Source organism: Salvelinus fontinalis, chromosome 37 (assembly GCF_029448725.1).
Source record: "Salvelinus fontinalis isolate EN_2023a chromosome 37, ASM2944872v1, whole genome shotgun sequence".
NCBI lineage: Eukaryota > Metazoa > Chordata > Actinopteri > Salmoniformes > Salmonidae > Salvelinus > Salvelinus fontinalis.
The window spans coordinates 28,664,611-28,691,327 of record NC_074701.1 but is presented as its reverse complement, the minus strand read 5'-3'; the positions used below and the strand labels follow the sequence as shown (position 1 = coordinate 28,691,327).

General features: G+C 43.3%; 1 protein-coding gene across 9 annotated transcripts in view; it reads right to left on the bottom strand.

Moving 5' to 3' along the window:
- Nucleotides 1-280: 280 nt before the first annotated feature.
- slc29a1a (solute carrier family 29 member 1a) overlaps nt 281-26,717 on the bottom strand; it is a 71,557-nt gene continuing 45,120 nt past the window's right edge. For 7 of the 9 annotated variants that reach the window (XM_055902719.1, XM_055902721.1, XM_055902716.1 and 4 more), the window contains 12 exons: nt 13,652-13,732; nt 13,441-13,522; nt 11,996-12,177; nt 10,581-10,720; nt 9,949-10,083; nt 9,706-9,803; nt 9,146-9,230; nt 5,345-5,430; nt 5,125-5,233; nt 4,804-4,889; nt 1,709-1,908; nt 281-1,441 (listed from right to left, as the gene is read on the bottom strand). In XM_055902719.1, coding sequence (XP_055758694.1) covers nt 1,330-1,441; nt 1,709-1,908; nt 4,804-4,889; nt 5,125-5,233; nt 5,345-5,430; nt 9,146-9,230; nt 9,706-9,803; nt 9,949-10,083; nt 10,581-10,720; nt 11,996-12,177; nt 13,441-13,522; nt 13,652-13,680 — 1,344 coding nt within the window. In that variant the 5' untranslated portion in view covers nt 13,681-13,732 and the 3' untranslated portion in view covers nt 281-1,329. Of the gene's footprint in view, nt 1,442-1,708; nt 1,909-4,803; nt 4,890-5,124; nt 5,234-5,344; nt 5,431-9,145; nt 9,231-9,705; nt 9,804-9,948; nt 10,084-10,580; nt 10,721-11,995; nt 12,178-13,440; nt 13,523-13,651; nt 13,733-17,818; nt 17,935-25,525; nt 25,695-26,717 lie in introns of those variants that run through there. The other 2 variants (XM_055902715.1, XM_055902722.1) reach the window with 2 other exon arrangements.

Below are 26,717 nucleotides of genomic sequence, written 5' to 3'. Positions count from 1 at the left end.
AAGAGGCTTCTACAGTATGTAAAAGCACAATTTTTCTATTGAGATGAATTACATTAAATTGTACACAGTCTCTTTAGAAACGTCAAGTTTGTGATGAGGTGTAAGAGATCGGCCATTCATTCTTTGCTATGATCATTGAACTCCTGAAAAAGCTATCCTTTCGATGCCCCCAAATGTTTGGCTATACTGGTCAAGTTACCAGGTTGTTGGCTGGCTAGCTGGCTAATGAGGTAACAACCATAACTGAACAAAATGTAAAACAAATGGTACATGGCCCACAGAGTTTTAGAGCAGTTTATGAATATAAAATGCAGCCCTCCAATCCTTTACAGGAAGAGAACTTTCCACCAGTAATATGGGTCAAAGATCTTTCGAACTGTTTGGGCTAGAAACTAGCAGTTTTTGCTGTAGTAATGGTGCAAGCATGACGCTAACGATTATGCGCTTGGGAAACAACGGTACAGCAAAGCCTTATTACAATTATGAACACACAGAGATGTTTGTTGCCCTGGTGCTCCCTAATTAAAAAGTTCGCACAGCAAAATATTTAGTCGTACTTTAAAGCCCTCGGCACATTGCATTTATTTTTTCTTCATAAAAACCTGATTGATACGAACCAGGCGAACTTAACTTGTGCCAATCCGGTTTTAAAATATGGCACTCAAAACTAGATCTGGTACAAAATATTTTGATGATAAAACTCACAAAAATGGCACAAACTGGCAGAACAAATGAGGTGAGTTTACAAACTCCTACCCTCACCGTTCGTTGGCACAACACATGTAATTAATAGCTACATGTCACTGTGGTAAAGCTTTTCAAATTCCTTTACATGTCATGGCAAGGCTATACCACAATGAACATTTACACACTGACGTATGCTGGTAAAACTCCATTGAGATTTAAAACATTCTAAACTAGAATGCCCATACAATTCAATAATAACACACACCAAGACATAAGTCGGGTAGTTTCACAATCCATATAAATGGCTCATAGTGGCATTTTGATCAATAAACTGAAATTATCCCTTGAGTGGAGAGCTCCTGTTTTCCACCATGGTTCTTGGAGGATGAGAGAGACATTATAGATATTGGCAACTAGAACAAGATATGAGAGCAGTAACATAGGCAGCTGAACTAGATGAACTTTGCATTCTTTCATAATGAAAGCGTAACATCAGTCAGTGGCAGGAGGGGAAGCACAGACTGAGGCTGGCTGCTTCCTAGTGTTCTAGCGTTGCTCCCGTGTGAGAAGAACAAAACAATTAACAGAGAAAAGTTCATCATCTCCTCCACGGCAGGTTGGTTAGAAGGGGGTGTTTCGGGTCTAGATAATGATTCTGAAGACGAAGGACAGGGCTGCTCCCAGAGCCAAACCCAGAGACAGGAAGAAGGCCATGATGGCGCCGGCTGTCTCCGCTTCGTGTTGTGCCACTTTCCTGTATGGAAACACAGGAGGGACAAAACAACATGATTAGGAGGAGAAAATAGGACTGTACACACCATGATGAAACAGTGCAATGTCTTTGTCGTGAGTAGCCTGTGGTAGTACAGTGTTTCTCAACATGTGTTTGCAGGAACCGGCAAGCTATGGTTCCCTTCTATGGCGTACCGCTTGAGAACTGACTACAATTACTGTCAGCTTTCAATTTGAGGAACCAGGGGGTTGAGAACTATGCCGTATTAGCCACTGGCGATGGCCTTACTTTGGTCCGAAGCACATGCAGAGGCTGGCCAGGTAGCCGTTGCTGAAGGAGAAGAAGATCATGAAGAGGATGTACCAGGCGTCGTGGGCGAACGGCACGGGCAGGTAGTTCCTGGGCTGGACGTTACACAGCATGAAGAGAGGCACGAAGACCACACGGAGACCCACCATGACTGGCAGGATGATGCTGTCCTTACCAGGCTGAAGGGACAAAAGAGGACTCAGTACACGTCAACATTATAATACAGATCCACTCCATCATATATTAACCCACACACATTCCAATAAAGAGCTTAGACAAGGAGCCAGTGAACTCACAAAATTCTGCAATGACTTTCAAATGAAACCATGAGTAACATAATTCAGAGAAAACAAGAGAAATCATCTGATCTTCTCAACTAGCAAATAAAATCAGTTACATAATATAGGGCCTACTATACGCTTTACCACGGAGCTAAGCTAATAAAATGCAGTGCTGTATAACGAGATACCTAAACATTTTCTCAGTGAAATAATTAAACTATACCACCCCTGGCCAAGCTTAATGGCATTGGATTTGATTCTTTCAATTGGTAAGGCCCTAGGAAATCAATTAAAACATTGTTGTTGTTTAGTTTTCCACCCCAAAATTCAATTTTGTTTTTCCAAGTTTTTTGCTCTCAAAATCACACTTCTTTAATAAAAAAAAATCCAGGTCCACAACCATATCAGGAGACAAATTTTGAGGTCTGGAAGAAATGTAAGAAAGTCATTTTGGGGTTTAGTTACCCTTTAACTCAACCCTGCCCCAGCAAGAGACTGTTTGGTTAGCAATGTTTCTGTAGCGCTCATGTGATTGCAGAGTTTGCAAAACAAAGCCACTTACTTGATTGACGTAAATAATCATGATACTCTGCCAGGCAGGCATAGGCTACTGTGTAGTTAACATTTAATTCAGGTTTTTGGGAAAGCCTTTCCATCTCTACCAGAATAAAGGTTATCATTAGCACCATCACTAACGGCGCGACAAAGTGTAGACATAAGCGCGCACTGCGCACACACAGACGGGTATTCCTGTGCCGGTTCAGAAAGTTGCAGGAAAATACGAATTACTGATGCATTTTGTTAATATCTTATTATTACCTTGGGCAAATTAATACATTTTCGAATAAGTTCAATACATTTATTTGATTTCCTACTGAGTTCAATAAAATAAAAAAAGTTTTTGTTCATTTTAATGTCGGGATTCTGTGATTCCGTCCACGTTTTCTGCGGACTTTATGAGGGTAGCCAACTTGTAGTGAATTAAAGCAATTTCCTTTAATAGAAATGGATCGCAATGCAAATGTACACTTAATCAGAATTTAAGGAATGAACCTCTATCCAACTGAATGTACTGTAAGGTAACAGTGCTCTGTGTACTCAGCCTATCATTATATTATACAGTAATCATAGGTTTGAGGTGGAAGGGGGGAGCTGAGGTAGAATTAAATAGAAACCCACAGAATGAAATATAACACCATCTAAGGGTAAGTGCCAAAATAAAGGAAACACTTGAGTAAATGAGGGATACAAAGAATGCTGAACAAAAATATAACACAACAATTTCAAAGATTTTACTGAGTTACAGTTCATGAGAGGAAATTCATTAGGCCCTAATCTATTGATTTCACATGACTGGGAATACAGATATGAATCTGTTGATCACAGACCCCCCCCCCCAAAAAAAAAATGGGCCTCAAGGTTCTCGTCAAGGTATTTCAGTGCATTCAAATTGCCATCGATAAAATGCAATTGTGTTCGTTGTCCGTAGCATGACTGTCCATAAAATAACGTGAACAATTTTGGGGATCTTTTATTTCAGCTCATGAAACATGGGACCAACATGTTGCATTTATATTTTTGTTCAATGTATATTGAAAGCAGGTGCTTCCACACAGGTATGGTTCCTGAGTTAATTAAGCAATTAACATTATGTATAAAATTGCCCAGTTCCCCATTATTTTGGCTACCATGGGTAGAAGAGATCTCGGTGACGTCAAAAGAGGGGTCTCAAAGAAGCATAGGGCATTTAAAGTGTGTGTGTGTGTGTGTGTCACTCACCAGATCGCAATCCAATTGGACACTTATGGGAAAATCTGGAGCGGCGCCTGAGACAGCGTTTTCCACCACCATCAACAAAACACCAAATTATGGAATTTATTGTGGAAGAGAGTTCCAGACACTTGTAGAACCTATAACAAGGCGCATTGAAGCTGTTCTGGCTCGTGGTGGCCCAACGCCCTATTAAGACACTATGTCAGTGTTTCCTTTATTTTGACAGTTACTTGTTATCTCTATGGCAACTTCTCAGCCAGTGAATCCCACACTCCAGAACTGGGAGCTGTTACAGCCCCAGTCATGTGATCTATTTACAACAGGAAACTAGTCCAAATCAATAGGGGGTCTTCAGTGTCACCATGAGCCACTCCTCACCTACCCCTCCAAACACACTTTACATTTACATTTACATTTAAGTCATTTAGCAGACGCTCTTATCCAGAGCGACTTACAAATTGGTGCATTCACCTTATGACATCCAGTGGAACACACTTCTTTCAGCAGTCACACAACCTCTTCATCCTAAAAACACAAGGGCTTTTTTCCAATACAAACCACTGGCCTACACATCAAAGTGTTCTGCTCCAGATTTTCCAGAGAATTCAGAACGATTGATGTCTCGGCAATATGTTTTCAACTGTGGAGAGGGTTACAACCCCATGACATCATCAGGCAGTAATCCAGATCAGATTTGGGCTAAATATTTAGATTTAACACATTTGAGATGGTATTTTTAAACAAAAGCCAGAAATTAATTTGTTGTGTCATCATGTATGATACTGTTGTCATGGGAGTCGTCAGTCTAATTGTCTCCCCTTTCAGAGTGATGAGACGCCAAGACATTCTGATCAACTCCACATCCAGTGAAACGGCAAAGAAGTCGGCCAAGGGGAACAATTGCTCAGGCCAGGGGAAACCATTTCAGGGGAGCACAGATGTTAGGTGGGAATCTACACCAACAAACCTTTGTCGGTTTGAGCCAGTGTTAGTGCAAAATGCTCAGGACTTCAGACTCACCCACATACACACGGCCGTCAGACTTCTGCCTGCCCAGTCCATCACGTTGAAGAGCAGGAAACACGACACAGGGATGAAGTATTTATCTGTGGAGACAAAGGAACAGCCACAGCCGCATGGCGAATAAGACTATAGTTCTCACAGGCTCTTAAATCAATACTGGAACCCATTACAGCAAAATCGCAAAGGCAGATGTTCGGCATTGTTCTTGCCAGTTTTGAGAGGATTATTGCTATGAGCCAGTATGCTGGTCTCTGGCTTTTCACAAGCCATTAATACAGCAAAACACAGTCAATAAAGACTTTCCCTTAAGAGACTCACCCCAGGCTCCCCCATCGGCCACAGTGGACCTGACGTCAACTGTGACTGCAGGGAATGTTCCGATGGTGATGGTGAACACGAAGCACACAGAAAGGGCCATTACCCAGATCTACAGGAGACCACAACATCAGGACATCGGTGGTGGGTTTTAGGCCCCACCACCAATTCCCTCACTTGGGAGGACTACTTTGTTTATATCATCTTTGTGCCGCTACCTTACCCGTTTAAAGATGGCAAACACAGATATGGTGGACCTGGTTTCCTCCTCTGTCAGACTGACCACCGGCCTCTTCTGTGCTGGGCTGTCTGTCACACAAATCAAATCAAATCAAATTTTATTAGTCACATACACATGGTTAGCAGATGTTAATGCGAGTGTAGCGAAATGCTTGTGCTTCTAGTTCCGACAATGCAGTAATAACCAACAAGTAATCTAACCTAACAATTCCACAACTACTACCTTATACACACACAAGTGTAAAGGGATAAAGAATATGTACATAAAGATATATGAATGAGTGATGGTACAGAACGGCATAGGCAAGATGCAGTAGATGGTATAGAGTACGGTATATACATATGAGATGAGTACTGTAGGGTATGCAAACATAAAGTGGCATAGTTTAAAGTGGCTAGTGGTACATGTATTACATAAAGATGGCAAGATGCAGTAGATGATATAGAGTACAGTATATACATATGAGATGGGTAATGTAGGGTATGTAAACATTATATTAAGTGGCATTGTTTAAAGTGGCTAGTGGTACATTTTTACATAATTTCCATCAATTCCCATTTTTAAAGTGGCTGGAGTTGAGTCAGTATGTTGGCAGCGGCCGCTAAATGTTAGTGGTGGCTGTTTAACAGTCTGATGGCCTTGAGATAGAAGCTGTTTTTCAGTCTCTCGGTCCCTGCTTTGATGCACCTGTACTGACCTCGCCTTCTGGATGATAGCGGGGTGAACAGGCAGTGGCTTGGGTGGTTGTTGTCCTTGATGATCTTTATGGCCTTCCTGTGACATCGGGTGGTGTAGGTGTCCTGGAGGGCAGGTAGTTTGCCCCCGGTGATGCGTTCTGCAGACCTCACTACCCTCTGGAGAGCCTTACGGTTGTGGGCGGAGCAGTTGCCGTACCAGGCGGTGATACAGCCCGACAGGATGCTCTCGATTGTGCATCTGTAGAAGTTTGTGAGTGCTTTTGGTGACAAGCCGAATTTCTTCAGCCTCCTGAGGTTGAAGAGGCGCTGCTGCGCCTTCTTCACGACGCTGTCTGTGTGGGTGGACCAATTCAGTTTGTCCGTGATGTGCACACCGAGGAACTTAAAACTTTCCACCTTCTCCACTACTGACCCGTCGATGTGGATAGGGGGGTGCTCCCTCTGCTGTTTCCTGAAGTCCACAATCATCTCCTTTGTTTTGTTGACGTTGAGTGTGAGGTTATTTTCCTGACACCACACTCCGAGGGCCCTCACCTCCTCCCTGTAGGCCGTCTCGTCGTTGTTGGTAATCAAGCCTACCACTGTAGTGTCATCCGCAAACTTGATGATTGAGTTGGAGGCGTGCATGGCCACGCAGTCGTGGGTGAACAGGGAGTACAGGAGAGGGCTCAGAACGCACCCTTGTGGGGCCCCAGTGTTGAGGATCAGAGGGGTGGAGATGTTGTTACCTACCCTCACCACCTGGGGGCGGCCCGTCAGGAAGTCCAGGACCCAGTTGCACAGGGCGGGGTCGAGACCCAGGGTCTCGAGCTTGATGACGAGTTTGGAGGGTACTATGGTGTTAAATGCTGAGCTGTAATCGATGAACAGCATTCTCACATGGGTATTCCTCTTGTCCAGATGGGTTAGGGCAGTGTGCAGTGTGGTTGCGATTGCGTCGTCTGTGGACCTATTGGGTCGGTAAGCAAATTGGAGTGGGTCTAGGGTGTCCGGTAGGGTGGAGGTGATATGGTCCTTGACTAGTCTCTCAAAGCACTTCATGATGATGGAAGTGAGTGCTACGGGGCGGTAGTCGTTTAGCTCAGTTACCTTAGCTTTCTTGGGAACAGGAACAATGGTGGCCCTCTTGAAGCATGTGGGAACAGCAGACTGGGATAAGGATTGATTGAATATGTCCGTAAACACACCAGCCAGCTGGTCTGCGCATGCTCTGAGGACGCGGCTGGGAATGCCGTCTGGGCCTGCAGCCTTGCGAGGGTTAACACGTTTAAATGTTTTACTCACCTCGGCTGCAGTGAAGGAGAGCCCGCAGGTTTTGGTAGGGGGCCGTGTCAGTGGCACTGTATTGTCCTCAAAGCGGGCAAGAAAGTTGTTTAGCCTGTCTGGGAGCAAGACATCCTGGTCCGCGACGGGGCTGGTTTTCTTTTTGTAATCCGTGATTGACTGTAGACCCTGCCACATACCTCTTGTGTCTGAGCTGTTGAATTGCGACTCGATTTTGTCGCTGTACTGGGACTTAGCCTGTTTGATTGCCTTGCGGAGAGAATAGCTACACTGTTTGTATTCGGTCATGCTTCCGGTCACCTTGCCCTGGTTAAAAGCAGTGGTTCGCGCTTTCAGTTTCACGCGAATGCTGCCGTCAATCCACGGTTTCTGGTTTGGGAATGTTTTAATCGTTGCTGTGGGTACGACATCGTCAATGCACTTCCTAATGAACTCGCTCACCGAATCAGCATATTCGTCAATATTGTTGTTGGACGCAATACGGAACATATTCCAATCCGCGTGATCGAAGCAGTCTTGAAGCGTGGAATCAGATTGGTCGGACCAGCGTTGAACAGACCTGAGCGCGGGAGCTTGTTGTTTTAGTTTCTGTTTGTAGGCTGGAATCAACAAAATGGAGTCGTGGTCAGCTTTTCCGAAAGGGGGGCGGGGGAGGGCCTTATATGCGTCGCGGAAATTATTATAACAATGATCTAGGGTATTTCCAGCCCTGGTAGCACAATCGATGTGCTGATAGAATTTAGGGAGTTTTGTTTTTAGATTAGCCTTGTTAAAATCCCCAGCTACGATGAATGCAGCCTCAGGGTGTGTGGTTTCCAGTTTACAAAGAGTCAGATAAAGTTCGTTCAGGGCCATCGATGTGTCTGCTTGGGGGGGAATATATACGGCTGTGATTATGATCGAAGAGAATTCCCTTGGTAGATAATGCGGTCGACATTTGATTGTGAGGAGTTCTAGATCAGGTGAACAGAATGACTTGAGTTCCTGTGTGTTGTTATGATGATCACACCACGTCTCGTTAATCATAAGGCATACCCCCCCGCCCCTCTTCTTACCAGAAAGATGTTTGTTTCTGTCGGCGCGATGCATGAAGAAACCAGCTGGCTGCACCGACTCCGTTAGCGTCTCTTGAGTTAGCCATGTTTCCGTGAAGCAGAGCACGTTGCAATCCCTGATGTCTCTCTGGAATGCTACCCGTGCTCGGATTTCATCAACCTTATTGTCAAGAGACTGGACATTGGCGAGTAGTATGCTAGGGAGTGGAGCGCGATGTGCCCGTCTCCGAAGCCTGACCAAGAGACCGCTACGTTTGCCCCTTTTACGGCGTCGCATAGGGTCCCCGGCTGGGATCAGATCCATTGTATTGGGTGGAAGGCAAAACACTGGATCCGTTTCGGGAAAGTCATATTCCTGGTTATAACGATGGTGAGTTGACGTTAATCGTATATTCAGTAGTTCCTCCCGACTGTATGTAATGAAACCTAAGATTACCTGGGGTACCGATGTAAGAAATAACACATAAAAAAACAAAATACTGCATATTTTCCAAGGAACGCGAAGCGAGGCGGCCATCTCGGTCGGCGCCATCTTTAACATCCCCTTTTGCTGTTAGCTTTACACAGATAGAGATGCAAGAGAAATGCACAACTTGGAAGAAAAGCACTGAGAATTAGGTCAAAGAGCATAGATAAACAAGAAAATTATGTATTGTAGTATAAACCCAGTGACCCCTGGGCAGAGTCAGAGTACACTACTAGACAGCAAATGAGAAACATTTCTCAACGTTACATTCCATCTGCACCTTTTTTCAAAAGGTCCATCTTGTTCTCTTCATCTCCGCCGGCTGGCCTGGATCCATTACTTTCCAGGTAGTACTGGAAAAAGTCCTGCGAGGTTGGGAGAGAAATTATCAAAAATCAGCACCTTTGCCAACCTACATGTTTTACTTACCCTTACTTTACCAGCTAAGTTGACTGAGAACTATTCGCTTTTACAGCCACGACCTGGGGATGAGTTACAGAGGGGAGGAGAGGGGATGAATGAAGCCAAGTGGAAGCTGGGGATCAGGTGTCCATGACGGTATGAGGGCCAGATTGGGAATTTAGCCAGGACATGGGGGTTAACACCCCAACATACTATTATCAGGTTACTGCATCTCTTTTTATAGCTGCATGTAAGGACACATTATGGATACAGACCAGGGAGGCTATACAATGCTACACACTACTAAATGCTTCCCTCAGATAACATTGTTGAGCCAATGACAACTTGTCTGACAGAGTGAACTAGCATTTTGAGGTCAGAGCATTCCATTAGGCAGAACACACTAGTAGGGGTCAATAGTGTTAGTTGAGGTCTCACCATTCTGGGCAGAGCGAAGTAGGACAGGATGGCCAGGAAGACGACCACGCACGCTGTGATGAAGTAGCCAAAGGCACTGTCCTGTAGGGCCGAGCCACCTAAACACACACAGAGAGAATACAGGGTTATGACCTGGAAGTGCTTACTATTCTCATCCTGGGATATGGACCTGGTGGGAGTGGGAGTGGTATGGAAAGTGTTGAGAGCAGTGATGTGTGTGTTTTGAGTGTGTGTCAGACGTACTGGCCAGGGCACAGATCATAGAGAAGGCAGCGAAGGTCCCGGCGAGGCCCTGTCCACTCATGATAGGTGCAGTGTAGGAGGCCGGCAGCATCCCAGCCAGGCCAAACAAACTGCCCTGCAGCACTGCCCCAAACGCTGGGGAGAGAAAAAATGTAATTAAGTCAAAGTAGAGAGGGAATGAGTGATTGCAGATGTTGGATATAGGAGGGAGTAATACATGTAAACACAAAGGAGGGCAAGAGGTTTATATCAGCAACACAAGAAAAATAAAGCAAAACCAATGAGATCACCACAGGGGTTGTTTCACATAATAAACATGATTTAATTCACCCGTCTTCCTAGTATAGACAGACAGGAAGTCTTTACAGGGAGAGTGTGGATGTCAACATCAAAGTGTTCCAACTGGGTCACCCTCTCCTCCCCTCTAGTGGAACCTGGACTGTCAGAGAAGCTGGTCCTCATCAGGTATCAGGGGGCCAGGATCAAACCAACAGGAGAGCGTATCCCTGCTGTTTAACATCCCACTTTAAACAAGACAACTCCATAGCAGATGGTGTGAAGGTGAGTGAGTTGAACTGTGTGAGCTTGGTATGTTAGGTAGGAGTCTCGTAGTTTGGGTGGGGTCCACTTACAATTGATGCAGATAATTTTGATCATGGTGAAACAGAAGAAGGGGAGAGGGCTCATGTCCACTTTGACCAGCACCGCCGTCAACAGGAACACCAACAGGATCACAGACAGGGAGCCGGCGATACGGCAATTCTGAGGGATCCTGGGGGACAGGTGAGGGGAAAAGGGGAGAAAAACAGAAGGAGATATTCATAGGACTGTTTAGACAGGAGTGGGGGTCATTGATAGACGAGCCCTTGCTGGATCTCTCTATAGCCAACTATAATTAAAGTCCACATACCAATGTCCTATGGAAACAACTGATGGGGTTCACAGAGTGAGGTTTAGGTAGGCAGAGATAACTTAGGTTTATAATGAAAGGTACCATTCAGGGTAGCTTAGGGGAAACTGAGGAACATGTATGGAGCGAGGTTAGGGGGGCATGTGAACAGGCAATGTTTGAGGATAAGAGTGAGGTATCAATTCAAGGTGCTTTTAAGAGGAATGAGGTGTGGTTTGGAGTTTGAGTCCAGGGTCTCCTCGAGGTCACAGTAAAGGGATCGACATTCAAGTCTGAAAAGTGCTTCACCATCAGACAAGTCAGGAATATTTTTTGTCTTCCCAAAGATTATCATCACCTTCCCCAAAATGCTAATTGGTATGCTAATCAGCTATTTACATGCAGAAGTGCTGTATATGGCCTGCCTTTCACCTACACATATGGGAGGAACCAGGAAGATCACTACTGGAATTCTTTGTATTTTGGTTGTTATCAGTAAAATACATTCTCAGAGCAGGCTCAACTTGCCCGCCCGCCAATAAATTGTCCATCTTCCACTTAAACCATCTTGAAGAACAATCTGGCTTTAAAATGGCCATGTACTCTTATAATCTCCACCCGGCACAGCCAGAGGAGGACTGGCCACCCCTCAGAGCCTGGTTCCTCTCTAGGTTTCTTCCTAGGTTCCTGTCTCTATATAGGAAGTTTCTCCTAGCCACCGTGCTTCTACATCTGTATTGCTTGCTGTTTGGGGGTTTAGGCTGGGTCTCTGCATAGCACTATGTGACATCTGCTGATGTAAAAAGGGCTTTATAAATAAATTTGATTTAACAATTGGGAGTAACGGTGCAACCTCAGAGCAGGCTCAACTTGTGCAACTGGCGGCAGGGTAGTCTAGTGGTTAGAGCATTGGACTAGTAACTGAAAGGTTGCAAGTTCGAATCCCTGAGCTGACGAGGTCTGTCGTTCTACCCCTGAACAAGGCAGTTAACCCACTGTTCCTAGGCTGTCATTGAAAATAAGAATTTGTTCTTAACTGACTTGCCTAGTTAAATAAAAGGTAAAATAAAAAACTGCTGAGTTCAATTGCCCCAGGGAATAGGGCAACCTTAATACCAATTCCTGCAGTAGAAAAGTTACCATTAGTTCTAACTATACCTCTGGTGGATGAAGGAGTTAAGGCAGGTGAAGATGAGCAGGGGCACCATGGCACACAGGGTCATCACATTGTTGAACTTGGACTCCAGGACGTTCCTCGTGTCTGCCTCATCTACCGTGGCGTTGGCCGTCAGATTCACTGAGCCTGCGACGGCCGAGTCCTTCAGTCGGCTGGTGAAGTACTAAAGGGAAGCAGCAGGGTGGAGGAGCGAAAGACTTGGGGTTCATGACCAAAGCTTACGAGAGTCAATGATTTCTCGGGATGTGCATCTTTCCCTTTCAAGACAATTCAATATGTATCTAGATACGAAACTTGAAACTATATGGGCTCTGATGCAATACAGGAACGATATGATTTAGTGTGAAAACGAGTCAGTGAAATACTATGGAGAGAGTGTCTCGGAAAGTAGAAAGAAAGTAATATGAGCAAAAATAATTTGTGATTTGTCGATTCGTAACATTTGAGTTGACTTTCTGACCGATGCATGCTGCATTTGTTTCAGTTTGGGGTGCGTATTTGGATGTGTATCGGTGAATCGTTACATCTCTAATATTTTCATAATGCTAGCCTGCTGCCGAGGGCGGGGATATATTGGCATGGCAACACACCTGGCGAAAAGTTTGATAAACCAGGTGGCTTCTAACTGTTGACAAAAGTGGTCTCAATGAAACATCCTCCCTCGAGGCAGCTCCAGAAGCATTAAAATTACCCTTTTGTTAGAGTCGTCGCATTTTCAAAGACCAGTTGTACTACCACTTAGAGACATAGGAAATGAGTGTGTGCCCATATTATTGTTCTACTACTTCAGCTCTTATAGGCTGACCACACTGCTGCAACAGTTGCAAAAATAAATGTATGAATCTATGTTATTCAATTATTTCACGCGCGTCAACGAGCGTCTGCGTTGCCAAGGGCTAAAATAGAAGTCATTCCTATTTCTGACACAGATAGCGCTGCAAGTCCTGCCTCTCCCATCTCCTCATTGGTTTATAGAAGCAGGTACCCACGTGCCATCTTGGTTATACCCACGTGGGTGATTGAAATACGAATTGTGTTGCCGGTTGTTGTGGTAATACTATGAAAGTTTAGATGCCAATCGCCATATAAGTTCAAAGATGAAAAAGCCTGGAAGGAGGACAGATGACTAGAAAGGATTCGGTTGACCGTTTTATGAGTGGATTAATTGTTGGAATGGAGGACTTTGTGCATTTCAGTTAAAATATTACAACCTAATGTTTATATCCCAGGACAAATTAGTACAAATTAGCTAGCAATTGCAAGCTAACTAGCTAACTAACCTGCGTGTTGTGATCGCGTTTGGTGTAGGGGGACAAAATAAATGTATGCATGATGTCGCATGCGCGCGGCCGGTTTGGGTTCCGTGTAAGTCTGATTTCTCATGGTTATTATAATCAAGCAGTTGTGAAGAATACAGAACAGTTACCATGGTTGCAGTCATGAAGAAGTTCCATGGCAGGAGGGTTCCCAAGCCAAGGACGAAGAAAATTATCCACACCGCATTATACCTGACAAATACACATTCCCACACCAGAAATGTTAATATGTAGCCTTTACCAATTGTATCCATCAAATATATCCATATAGCATTAAATGATTGCAGGCAGAAGCAGAAAATGCAAAGTCACTGCACTCACTTGTCCTGTGGAGCTTTGATGGCCGTCATTGTCCTGAAGTACTGCAGGAACCAGCTCTTAAGTCAAAATGTGTCACGGGTTCTGAAAACAGACATTTTCAGAAATAAATCAGGCTAGTCTTCATAAAGTAACAATATACAAGAGAAAGTTCAGGAGAATGAATTCGACATGCAGTTTTTTGCCAATTATCCCAAAAAGATTAACAAAACGCCACATTGTGATATTATCCAACATTGTACATTACATCTCCAACTGAAATTCAGTCCACAAGTTCACCATCCTGCCAGTAACAAAACAATGTCCTGTCTAGCTAGCTTACCTGTCTAACGTAAGGTTGTAGAATAATAGTGAAGACATCACAACTATGAAATAACACATATGGAATTATGTAGTAACCAATAAAGTGTTAAATCAAAATATATTTTATATTTGAGATTCTTCAAAGGGAGCCACCCTTTGTCTTGATGACAGCTTTGCACACTCTTGGCATCCCCTCAACCAGCTTCATGAGGTAGTTACCTGGAATGCATTTCAATTAACAGGGTGCCTTGTTAATTTGTGGAATTTCTTTCCTTCTTAATGCGTTTGAGCCAATCAGTTGTGTTGTGACGAGGAAGGGGTAGTATACAGAAGATGTTTTTTTACCAAATAGGGCTAAGTCCATATTATGGCAAGAACAGCTCAAATAAGCAAAGAGAAACGACAGTCCATCATTACTTTAAGACATGAATGTCAGTCAATCCATAAAATGTGAAGAACTTTTAATGTTTCTTCAAGTGCAGTCGCAAAATCCATCAAGCGCTATGATAAAACTGGCTCTCATGAGGACCGCCACAGGAAAGGAAGAGAGAGTTACCTATGCTGCAGAGGATAAGTTCATTACAGTTACCAGCCTCATAAATTGCAGCCCAAATGAATGTTTCACATAGTTGAAGTAACAGTTGTGGCTGCTTTGCGTGATGTATTGTTGGCTCTATCTTCTTGCCCTTTGTGCTGTTGTCTGTGACCAATAATGTTTGTACCATGTTTTGTGCTGCTGCCATGTGTTGCTACCATGCTGTGCTGTCGTGTGTTGCTGCCTTGCTATGTTGTTGTCTTGCTATGTTGTTGTCTTAGGTCTCTCTTTATGTCGTGATGTGCGTTTTATCACATACACACATTTGTTCTTAACTGACTTGCCTAGTTAAATAAAGGTTAAATAAAAATAAATTCAAAAACAGACACATCAACATCAACTGTTCAGAGGAGACTGCGTGAATCAGGCCTTCATGGTCGAATTGCTGCAAAGAAACCACTACTAAAGGACAGCAACAAGAAGAAGAGACTTCCTTGGGCCATAAAAAACAAGCAATGGACATTAGACCGGTGGAAATGTGCGATTTCTGGTTCCAACCTCCGTGTCTTTATGAGACGCAGAGTAGGTGAACGGATGATCTCAGCATTCTGCAGCGATACGCAATCTGATCTGGTTTGCGCATAGTGGGACTATCATTTATTTTTCAACAGGACAATGACCCAACACACCTCCAGGCTGTGTAAGGGCTATTTAACCAAGGAGAGTGATGAGTACTGCATCCGATGACCTGGTCTCCACAAGCACCCGACCTCAACCCAATTGAGATGGTTTGGGATGAGTTGGACCGCAGAGTGAAGGAAAAGCAGCCAACAAGTGCTCAGCATATGTGGGAACTCCTTCAAGACTGTTGGAGAAGCATTCCAGGTGAAGCTGGTTGAGAGAATGTCAAGAGTGTGCAAAGATGTCATCAAGACAAAGGGAGGCTACTTTGAAGAATCTCAAATATATTTTGTTTAACATTTATTTGGTTACTACATGATCCATATGTGTTATTTCATAGTTTTGCTGTCTTCACTATTATTCTACAATGTAGAAAATAGTAAAAATAAAATAAAGAAAAACCCTTGAATGAGTAGCTGTGTCCAAACTTTTGACTGGTACTGTATATCTCACAATATTTTACATACAGCTGGTTTTGAAAGGACCGAAGAGTTTGGGCCGCTTCGTGTTTACATTTTTTTGCTGTGGGAAAAACATATTGCGATACTGGTAACGTCACAGCCCTAATTAGGCTACTTTCTTATTCTGACCAAATATACAGATGAGCATGTAACCAACATTACATTTCAGACAAACAACAATTCCTACCTACTATATTTGTAACCGAAAGATACAAACCAAGTTCTTGTTTACCAGGAAAATAGTTTGTTAAATTTAAAAAAAGATGCAGCATGTGTAAGCAACAATAGGAATACGAGCGGTTATAACTCCTACCATTAAACCAAACCAAAGTCTCTAGCCTATCCAGTTTCAGCATTCCATAGTAACAAATAAAGCCACAAGACAACCTTCAAAATCTTATTAAGCACGATAATGTGTCCTCTCAACAAATCAAAACATTCTAGCCAAATATGCACAAGTCAAAATGTATCATCCAAGCCAGACACAGAGTCTACTATATCAGCACTATTTTCTTCAGCTTTTTTTTTTTATTTACACTTACTTAGAGTAGCGCAGGAGTAGCCTAAATCCAAGAGTTGATTTACTGAAAGGATAGACTGGCAGCTGAACATTTCATTTTATACATGGGAGGAAGCCTTGGTTAAGAAGTGGTCTAAAAAGAACATACAAAAGTCTGCCATTAGTCCTTCCTATCACAATATGCTCACTGGCCCCACACATCCCATAGCAACTATTCTACCACTCTGATGGAAGACATCTACACACAGACAGATACTTCTGTGACGCCTTTCTGAAACACAGCAGGCTTTCTGAGACCCTCTAAAACAAATAGCCAGAGTTCACTGTACACACAGATGTCTGTGCAGAACTCCAAGCATCCCAGCAGCCCAAACAACAGGTTTATCTCACAATGTGTCTCATAAGCATAGGCATGATGTGTTGTGGATGCCATAAAGGAATAGACTACGTAAGCCTTTTTAGATGGAAATGTGCGTGTCCAATTTAGATAGTGGAGTCACCATCATGGTCATGGGAATGCACAGTGCCATGGGTTAGGAGTATTGAATGCAGCTCATTGTTCCACGCTGAATCGATACAGTTACATATCGCAATATAATTTCTGGACGATATATCAATACTTGACTCCAAGTATGGATTTGTAATATATATATATATATATATATATATACACACACACACACACTACCGGTCAAAAGTTTGGAGTCACTTAGAAATGTCCTTGTTTTTGAAAGAAAAGCTACTTTTTTGTCCATTAAAATAACATAAAATTGATCAGAAATACAGTGTAGACATCGTTAATGTTGTAAATGACTATTGTGGCTGGAAACGGCAGATTTTTTATGGAATATCTACATAGGCACATTATCAGCAACCATCACTAGCCTTTTAAAATTAAAAACCTTGGATTAGCTAACACAACGTGTCATTGGAACACAGGAGTGATGGTTGCTGATAATGGGCCTCTGTACGCCTATGTAGATATTCCATTTTTTTTTAAGTTAAAAAGCCGTTTCCAGCTACAGTAGTCATTTACAACATTAATGTTGATCAATTTGATGTCATTTTAAATGGACAATTTTTTTACATTTTCTTTCAAAAACAAGGACATCCGTTTTTTGTTTGTCCAGAGGAAACCAGCATAGAAATAAGAATTAACAGAAAGGGCGTCTCCATAGAGTACCACAGTATGAGTCATAATACCCATAAAACCTAGAGGTCAAACAGGGAAACGGTTCCAATCCTTTTTTCCCATAGGGGATTTTAGAAACACTTAAAATAAGGGCTGTGTTTCGTGTAGGCTTACACTGGTGTGACGTTTTGATAACCATGTAAATCTCTTTGGGACAAGGTGACTTATCAATATATTCGCCTATACCGCCCAACCCTACAAACTGGATTTGACGAGCTAATTATCTCTCAATAGTGTGTTTCATTGGAAAACTTGATCAGCGGAAGGACTGACTGAATAATCTGACACGCAAGGAACAAGTTAGTAGCGGAAGGCATGGCGACTTTGATTGGGTTAGGTTATCTGAAGCTCTGATTAGGAGCCCAGCAGCACATTAAAAACTGTCATTATTAAGTTCCCCCATAGTATTTATAGCTGTAGCTACTATGCCATTACATTTTTAAAGGCAATGGTAACTAAAAATAGAGGATAAACTTACAGTTCTGCAATTGTTGCATTGGACTCTAACATAAATATTGTCCCCTTTGTCTCTGGAATTGAATGGCATTTGAGGACAGATCGGTCCATAGTGAAAGGTCTACATATGTGGATAGGATTTCAATCTCTTGGCCCCTGTGACAGGCTAATCGTTGAAATCCAGCACAAACTAATAAGAACAACACAGCCAATGGAATTACTGAGACTGTGTCACATGGTTGAAGAAGGAATCCAATTGGAGGTACCAAGCTCCAGTTCATTCTGCCTCACTCCGTTGAACGTGTCATCAAACAGTGCCAGCTGGCTGGCGTGCCCCTCTGGACTGAAGTCTGTCCCCCTGTCTGACCAACTCAGAGCCACAACACAAAATCCCACATTGTCCTGAGCCAATGACACTTCATCGGTGCTACTCAAAATAAAAAAACTGACTCTAAGTACCACTATTGCAGTGGAAGTTGGCTGCAATGTAATACTCTTACATCAAGTTGTAAAACTCTCATAAGCCAATCACAACTAAGCCTTCATTCCCAGACAGTGTATGGGTCACATGACAAGGTGAAAAGAACCGCTCGCTTCACCATTTCCCAGGAGTTTATATAGCACTAGTCCTTATCACTGTTCGACTGTTGGATAACTTCAATGGAGATTAAGGGAGAAATCAATAGTACTCGCAAGAGAAGTTGTCCCATTCAAAATTAGCTAAACGTTCCAGAATATCACTAGGAGAGCAAAGTAGCAGCAGATAAATAACTTGTCACAAAGAATAGTAAGCAGTCCCCCCATGCATTGGATAAAAACAGACTTGCAACTTGTTATCGGGTAGTCAACAGTATAGATGTATCGACAGTATCACGTTTTTTTTTACATGTTGTAATTCATCCCTCTGGTTTAATGTGGGCAGTTTGCAAGCACTTAGCAGGAGCTAAATCTGGTGGAAATATCAGAGCTCCCCTTGCCTTCACCCCATTGCCCAACCTCGAGGACAGGAGAGCGCACTACCTGCTGACCAACACACACACACACACACACACACGTACTTCAATCCTTTATGATCATGTTTAACGACCAAGGGCTCCCTCTCAGATTCATCATCCAAAAGCTATTTCCTCCACAATTTCCAGGGATCTGGTTCTTGAATCAGACACGGGTGGATTATCATGTCAAAAACAATGCTATGGGCTCCATGAATAGCCTGTGGGCTGGGGTTGGTTTATAACAGCCACGGCTGGGCCTGTAATAGGAGGATGGTGTGTCTGTGGGTTTCTCAGGCAACCAACACAAATCCAGTCTACCTGTCTACACAGCAGCACCACACATCCCACCATAGCGCCCATTTATGATGACAGTTGGCTAGGACTCCTAGGTGTGAACAAAAAAATCCTATTAATGCAGAGTTCTCTGTAAGCTCCCCATTGCTAGTTTCTCCCCTACTTCGAATGGGGTACTTGGAAATTAAAGCCTGGGCCAAATTCATATTCAGTCCATCAGTTCCACATGGCTAGAATAGCATTAGCTCAGCACAGGAGGCCTAGGTAACACAGTTGGTTGTGTTAGAGGCTTTGACAGACAAAGGCATGGAGATGAACCCAAGTCTTTGGCCATTGGATGAGAGAACAAAGAAAATCATAGGAATCTTATGAGAAAGAGTTAGAAAGAGGGAATACATAAAAGTTGGTGTGTACAATGCATTCGGAAAGTATTCAGACCCCTTAACTTTTTTAAAATTTTGTTACATTACAGCCTTATTCTAAAATCGATGAAATAAATATCCTCAATCTACACACAATACTCCATAATGACAAAGAGAAAATAGGTTTTTAGAAATGTTCGCAAAAAAATAAAAATAAACATCAATACCTTATTTACATAAGTATTCAGACCCTTTGCTATTCGACTCAAAATTTAGTTCAGGTCATCCTGTTTCCATTGATCATCCTTGAGATGTTTCCACAACTTGGAGTCCACCTGTGGTAAATTAAATTGATCGGACAGTGCATGTCAGAGCAAAAACCAAGCCATGAGGTTGAAGTAATTGTCTTTAGAGGTCTGAGACAGGATTGTATCGAGGCTCGGATCTGGGTAAGGGTACCAAAACATTTCTGCAGCATTGAAGGGCCCCAAGAACACAGTGGCCTCCATAATTCTTAAAATGATGGAGCCACCAAGACTCTTCCTAGAGCTGGCCGCCCGGCCAAACTGAGCAATCGGGGGAGAAGGGCCTTGGTCAGGGAGATGACAAAGAACCCGATGGTCACTTTGACAGAGCTCCAGAGTTTCTCTGTGGAGATGGGAGAACCTTCCAGAAGGACAACTATCTCTGCAGCACTACACCATTCAGGCCTTTATGGTAGAGTGGCCAGACGGAAACCACTCAGTAAAAAGGCATCTAAACGACTCTGACCATGAGAAACCAGATTCTCTGATCTGATATAACCAAGATTGAACTCTTTGGCCTGAATGACAAGCGTCACATCTGGAGAAAACCAGGCACCATCCCCAAGGTGAAGCATGGTGGTGGCAGCATCATGCTGTGGGATGTTTTTCAGCGGCAGGGACTGGGAGACTAGTCATGATCGAGGGAAAGATGAACGGAGCAAAGTAGAGAGAGATACTGAATGAAAACCTGCTCTAGAGCGCTCAAGGCCTTAGACTGGGGTGAAGGTTCACATTCCAACAGGACAACGACCCTAAGCACACAGCCAAGACAACGCAGGAGTGGCTAAAGGACAAGTCTCTGAAGGTCCTTGAGTGGCCCAGCCAGAGCTTGGACATGAACTCAATCAAACATCTCTGGAGAGCTGAAAATAGCTGTGCAGCCACGCTCCCCATCCAACCTGAGAGCTTGAGAGGATCTGTAGAGAAGAATAGGAGAAACTCTCCAAAAACAGGCGTGCCAAGCTTGTAGCGTCATACTCAAGACTGTAATCGCTGCCAAAAGGTGATTCAACCTAACATAACATCAGCCAACCTCAGCCCGGTCAATTCCTGCCAGTCTGCACAGCGCGATATCAAGCCAAAGCATATCGGACTGCTTTTTCTCTACCACATCTCCCCGGATTCCTACCGCAAGCTCTGAACCTTTACGCAGGATTATCGCAGCTAGCTAGCTGCTATCCGAGTGGCTAGTCCTGGCTAACGTCTCTGTCCTGAAGCAAGCACCAGTTAGCCTGGAGCTAGTTGAATGTGCTGACAACAAACTCACACAAAAATTTGATTTCCATTGATAATTTATCAACCCATGGAGGTCTGGATTTGGAGTCACACTCAAAATTAAAGTGGAAAACCACACTACAGGCTGATCCAACTTTGATGTAATGTCCTTCAAACAAGTCAAAATGAGGCTCAGTAGTGTGTGTGGCCTCCACGTGCCTGTATGACCTCCCTACAACGCCTGGGCATGCTCCTGATGAGGTGGCGGATGGTCTCCTGAGGGATCTCCTCTCAGACCTGGACTAAAGCATCCGCCAACTCCTGGACAGTCTGTGGTGCAACGTGGCGTTGGTGGATGGAGCGAGACATGATGTCCCAGATGTGCTCAATTGGATTCAGGTCTGGGGAACGGGCGGGCCAGTCCATAGCATCAATGCCTTCCTCTTGCAGGAACTGCTGACAGACTCCAGCCACATGAGGTCTAGCATTGTCTTGCATTAGGAGGAACCCAGGGCCAACCGCACCAGCATATGGTCTCACAAGGGGTCTGAGGATCTCATCTCGGTACCTAATGGCAGTCAGGCTACCTCTGGCGAGCACATGGAGGGCTGTGCGGCCCCCCAAAGAAATGCCACCCCACACCATGACTGACCCACCGCCAAACCGGTCATGCTGGAGGATGTTGCAGGCAGCAGAACGTTCTCCACGGCGTCTCCAGACTCTGTCATGTCTGTCACATGTGCTCATGAGCTCAGTGTGAACCTGCTTTCATCTGTGAAGAGCACAGGGCGCCAGTGGCGAATTTGCCAATCTTGGTGTTCTCTGGCAAATGCCAAACGTCCTGCACGGTGTTGGGCTGTAAGCACAAACCCCCACATGTGGACGTCGGGCCCTCATACCACCCTCATGGAGTCTGTTTCTGACCGTTTGAGCAGACACATGCACATTTGTGGCCTGCTGGAGGTCATTTTGCAGGGCTCTGGCAGTGCTCCTCCTGCTCCTCCTTGCACAAAGGTGGAGGTAGCGGTCCTACTGCTGGGATGTTGCCCTCCTACGGCCTTCCCCACGTCTCCTGATGTACTGGCCTGTCTCCTGGTAGCGCCTCCATGCTCTGGACACTACGCTGACAGACACAGCAAACCTTCTTGCCACAGCTCGCATTGATGTGCCATCCTGGATGAGCTGCACTACCTGAGCCACTTGTGTGGGTTGTAGACTCCGTCTCATGCTACCACTAGAGTGAAAGCACCGCCAGCATTCAAAAGTGAACAAAACATCAGCCAGGAAGCACAGGAACTGAGAAGTGGTCTGTGGTCACCAACTGCAGAACCACTCCTTAATTGGGGGTGTCTTGCTAATTGCCTATAATTTCCACCTTTTGTCTATTCCATTTGCACAACAGCATGTGAAATGTATTGTCAATCAGTGTTGCTTCCTAAGTGGACAGTTTGATTTCACAGAAGTGTGATTGACTTGGAGTTACATTGTGTTGTTTAAGTGTTCCTTTTTATTTTTTTGAGCAGTGTATATACAGTTGAAGTTAGAAGTTTACATACACCTTAGCCAAATACATTTAAACTCAGTTTTTCACAATTACTGACATTTAATCCTAGTAAAAATGTAATGTCTTAGGTCAGTTAGGATCACCACTTTATTTTAAGAATAAGAAATGTCAGAATAGTAGAGAGAGTCATTTATTTCAGCTTTATTTCTTTCATCACATTTCCAATGGGTCAGAAGGTTACATACACTCAAATAGTAGTTGGTAGCATTGCCTTTAAAATGTTTAACTTGGGTCAAACGTTTCAGGTAGCCTTCCACAAGCTTCCCACAATACGTTGGGTGAATTTTGGCCCATTCCTCCTGACAGAGCTGGTGCAACCGAGTCAGGTTTGTAGGCCTCCTTGCTCGCACACACTTTTTCAGTTCTGCCCACAAATTCTCTATTGGATTGAGGTCAGGGCTTTGTGATTGCCACTCCAATACCTTGACTTTGTTGTCCTTAAGCCATTTTGCCACAACTTTGGAAGTATACTTGGGGTCATTGTCCATTTGGAAGACCCATTTGCGACAAAGCTTTAACTTCCTGACTGATGTCTTGAGATGTTTCTTCAATATATCCATATAATTTTCCTCCCTCAAGATGCCATCTATTTTGTGAAGTGCACCAGTCCCTCCTGCAGCAAAGCACCCCACAACATGATGCTGCCACCCCGTGCTTCACGGTTGGGATGGTGTTCTTCGGGCTTGCAAGCCTCCCCCTCTTTCCTCCAAACATAACGATGGTCATTATGGCCAAACAGTTCTATTTTTTGTTTAATCAGACCAGAGGACATTTCTCCAAAAAGTACAATCTTTGTCTCCATGTCAGTTGCAAACCGTAGTCTGGCTTTTTTAATGGCGGTTTTGGAGCAGTGGCTTCTTCCTTGCTGAGCGGCCTTTCAGGTTATGTCGATATAGGACTCGTTTTACTGTGGATATAGATACTTTTGTACCCGTTTCTTCCAGCATCTTCACAAGGTCCTTTGCTGTTGTTCTGGGATTGATTTGCACTTTTCACACCAAAGTACATTCATCTCTAGGAGACAGAACGCGTCTCCTTCCTGAGCGTTATGACGGCTGCGTGGTCCCATGGTGTTAATACTTGTGTACTATTGTTTGTACAGATGGGCATTTGGAAATTGCTCCCAAGGATGAACCAGACCAAGAGGTCTTGGCTGATTTCTTTTGATTTTCCCATGATGTCAAGCAAAGAGGCACTAAGTTTTAAGGTAGTCCTTGAAATAGGTACACCTCAAATTTACCAAAATAATGTCAATTCACCTATCAGAAGCTTCTAAAGTCATGACATCATTTTTGGGAATTTTCTAAGCTGTTTAAAGGCATAGTCAACTTAGTGTATGTAAACTTCTGACCCACTGGAATTGTGATACAGTGAATTATAAGTGAAATAATCTGTCTGTAAACAATTGTTGGAAAAATGACTTGTGTCATGCACAAAGTAGATGTCCTAACCGACTTGCCAAAACGATAGTTTGTTAACAAGACATTTGTGGAGTGGTTGAAAACAAGTTTTAATGACTCCAACCTATGTGTATGTAAACTTCCGACTTCAACTGTACATTAATTATTAGTTTTGGTTGCCTATCCTGACGTATAGTTTGTTCTATAGAAAGTATTTGACTTTGATGTGTGCCACAAAGTATTTGACTCTAGCCACAAAATTAAGGAAATTAGAAGGGGGGTGGGTTCTGGCAGGGGTGAGATTTTCACCACCAGTAATACAATTTTTGCCCAACCATACTTTGTATATTACCTAAACTACCAACATATTAAACATATTAGTTTACTATACACTTCAAGGGTTGGTGACAGTTGCCTCTGAACAGTGGGAGGCACGGACCAGCAGATGAGCAGTGAGTGCACTGTGTCGCCAAATCAAAGCAGATGTCCTCCTATCTGACCAAAGGAAAGAACTGAAAACAAAAGCTGCTGCCAAAAAGAGACTAGCTGGTCCACAAAGGCATTGTTCTCAATGACCCTCCCTTTTTGCCACCAACTATTTCACGCCACAAAAAAAGACCAATTTAACAATGCTACTCAAACTCTCTGAAGATGGACATTAGCAACTAGAAACAGTAAATGTTTAAATACAATGTAACTGCGTGGCATGCCCCTCATTCCACACAGGAGTGAACACGGTTGCTGTATGTGTTCTAGCTAGTAGTAACCACTAATGTATGGTAGTAACTAGCTCAGTTAGCTGCAGTTCATCAGCTGTTCATGTTAGACAAAGAAGCCATTCTCGTGGCATACAAGGAGGATGACCAAAAATAGCACTGACACATGTGAACGACAGCACGCACCAAGACGAGCGAAGTAACGCTGGGCTAACCATTCCTCTATGACTTGGATATAGCAGGCTATAGTATAGCCAACCAAGTCTTCTGGGAAACATTGAAAGTAATATTTGATCATGCGAGTACACAACTATATCAAGACATGACACGTTTCGGCATTGTTAACTGACAGCGCGAGCTAGCCAACTCATACGTGCTTACTCAGAAAGAAGAAAAAACATTAATGCAACATTCACACATTGCTAGCTAGGTCGTCCGATCACAAGAATTGGACAGCGACCTAACTTTAACAAACAGATGGGTGTTTAGCCAGACACGCAACCCTACAGTCCCCTTGCCTTGTTTTTGCCGCACTACTTTGCGCGCTTCAAAGTTGGCGCTAAATGTATTCACAAATTAGGACAACAGAGTTTTCTAGAACAAACCATCGGTGTTTGTCAGCACCAAGGCGGGGAACATGTTATGAAAAACCAAACAAAATGACAGTGTAGATATGAGAATAACCTTTAGCTAACAATTGCGACATCTCAAAGAAATTAGCTAACGTTACTCATCCGTAAACAAAATGCGCAACCATAAATTGTCGATACAAGTTACTGCAATAATTTACTCATTTGTAAAATATTCTACAATTGATCTATGAATGTACAAGTAGTTTTCAACAAAAAGTTTAATTATATTTTCTAAGGCAACTGTACCTTATCGTGAGAAGAGTAGTCTGTCCTCAAACGCTGTCCAGAATAGATTCCGAATTTACGAAATAGTGAGGAGTCGCATGTATACCCCCCAGCTCATGAAGAGACTGAGAGCAGAATTGTATTCATTACATCTAGTAACGGAAACCGTTGACCGTTTCTGTTGCACCACGTTTTTCAACAGACGAAACGTTTTGCAACATACTTGGCGTAATGAATGTACCCCAGCAGGGCCACGTTCAGATGCCATACGTTGTTGAACTTTGCAGATATAAATACCACGAATAGAGACGACAAGATTCCTTGTTCTACGTGTATTTGTTCTACGTTATATTTACATAACACGTTTATATCTGAACTTTCCAAAGCGTCGTGTTCTGCTGAATGCGCCCCATCACTGATTTATAGGACTCTCCCCTTGACCAATATGACTGAGAAATATCACTAACTGTTTGGTGATCATAACCTAAAGATACTATCTATCACCAAAGCATTGATTTAGCTAATTCATTACTTTTCAAATAACATTCACTGAATACAACATATATTCTACAACAGGTATTTATTTCACTTTACCGTAAAATGCTTACTTATGAGCCCTTCCCAACAATGCAGAGTTAAAAAGTAAGAAAAAAGCAAAAAATTATATATGAAATCGTAACACAATAAAATAAGGGAGTGAACGTTATTTATAATAAGGGTTACATGGAGAAAATCTGACTGAAATGAAAACGGATGGCCCTCCCTTCAGCTAAATATATTTGACCTAAACCCTGCCTGAATGCTTGAAAAAAATAAACGTGACTCTCACCTATAGCTGCAGGAAGTATGGGTGCTGATGGTTCTGCAGCACCCCCTGAAAAATCACCCCCACCCCCAAACATCTTCCCGTAGCTATGTCCTCTTCTATACCCCAAATTATAATTAAAACAAAGTGGATAGCAGAGAACATGTCTACCGTTTATCCTCACTTCTTGGACAGACCAGAGCCTTAGATATGCCAAATCAGTGTGTCTTGTTTGTGTCCAAATCAGTGTGTCAAAACTGTCCCTGTTTGCAAATATTTAAATCTCAGACGTCATTAGGAATCTGAGCATGGTACAGTACTTTCAAAAGTTAGGCCTACTTTTCCACCCCAGACAGAGTAGGCCTACCAATGCAGAAAAATGTAAGCCTTAACTGCTTGCTACTCTAC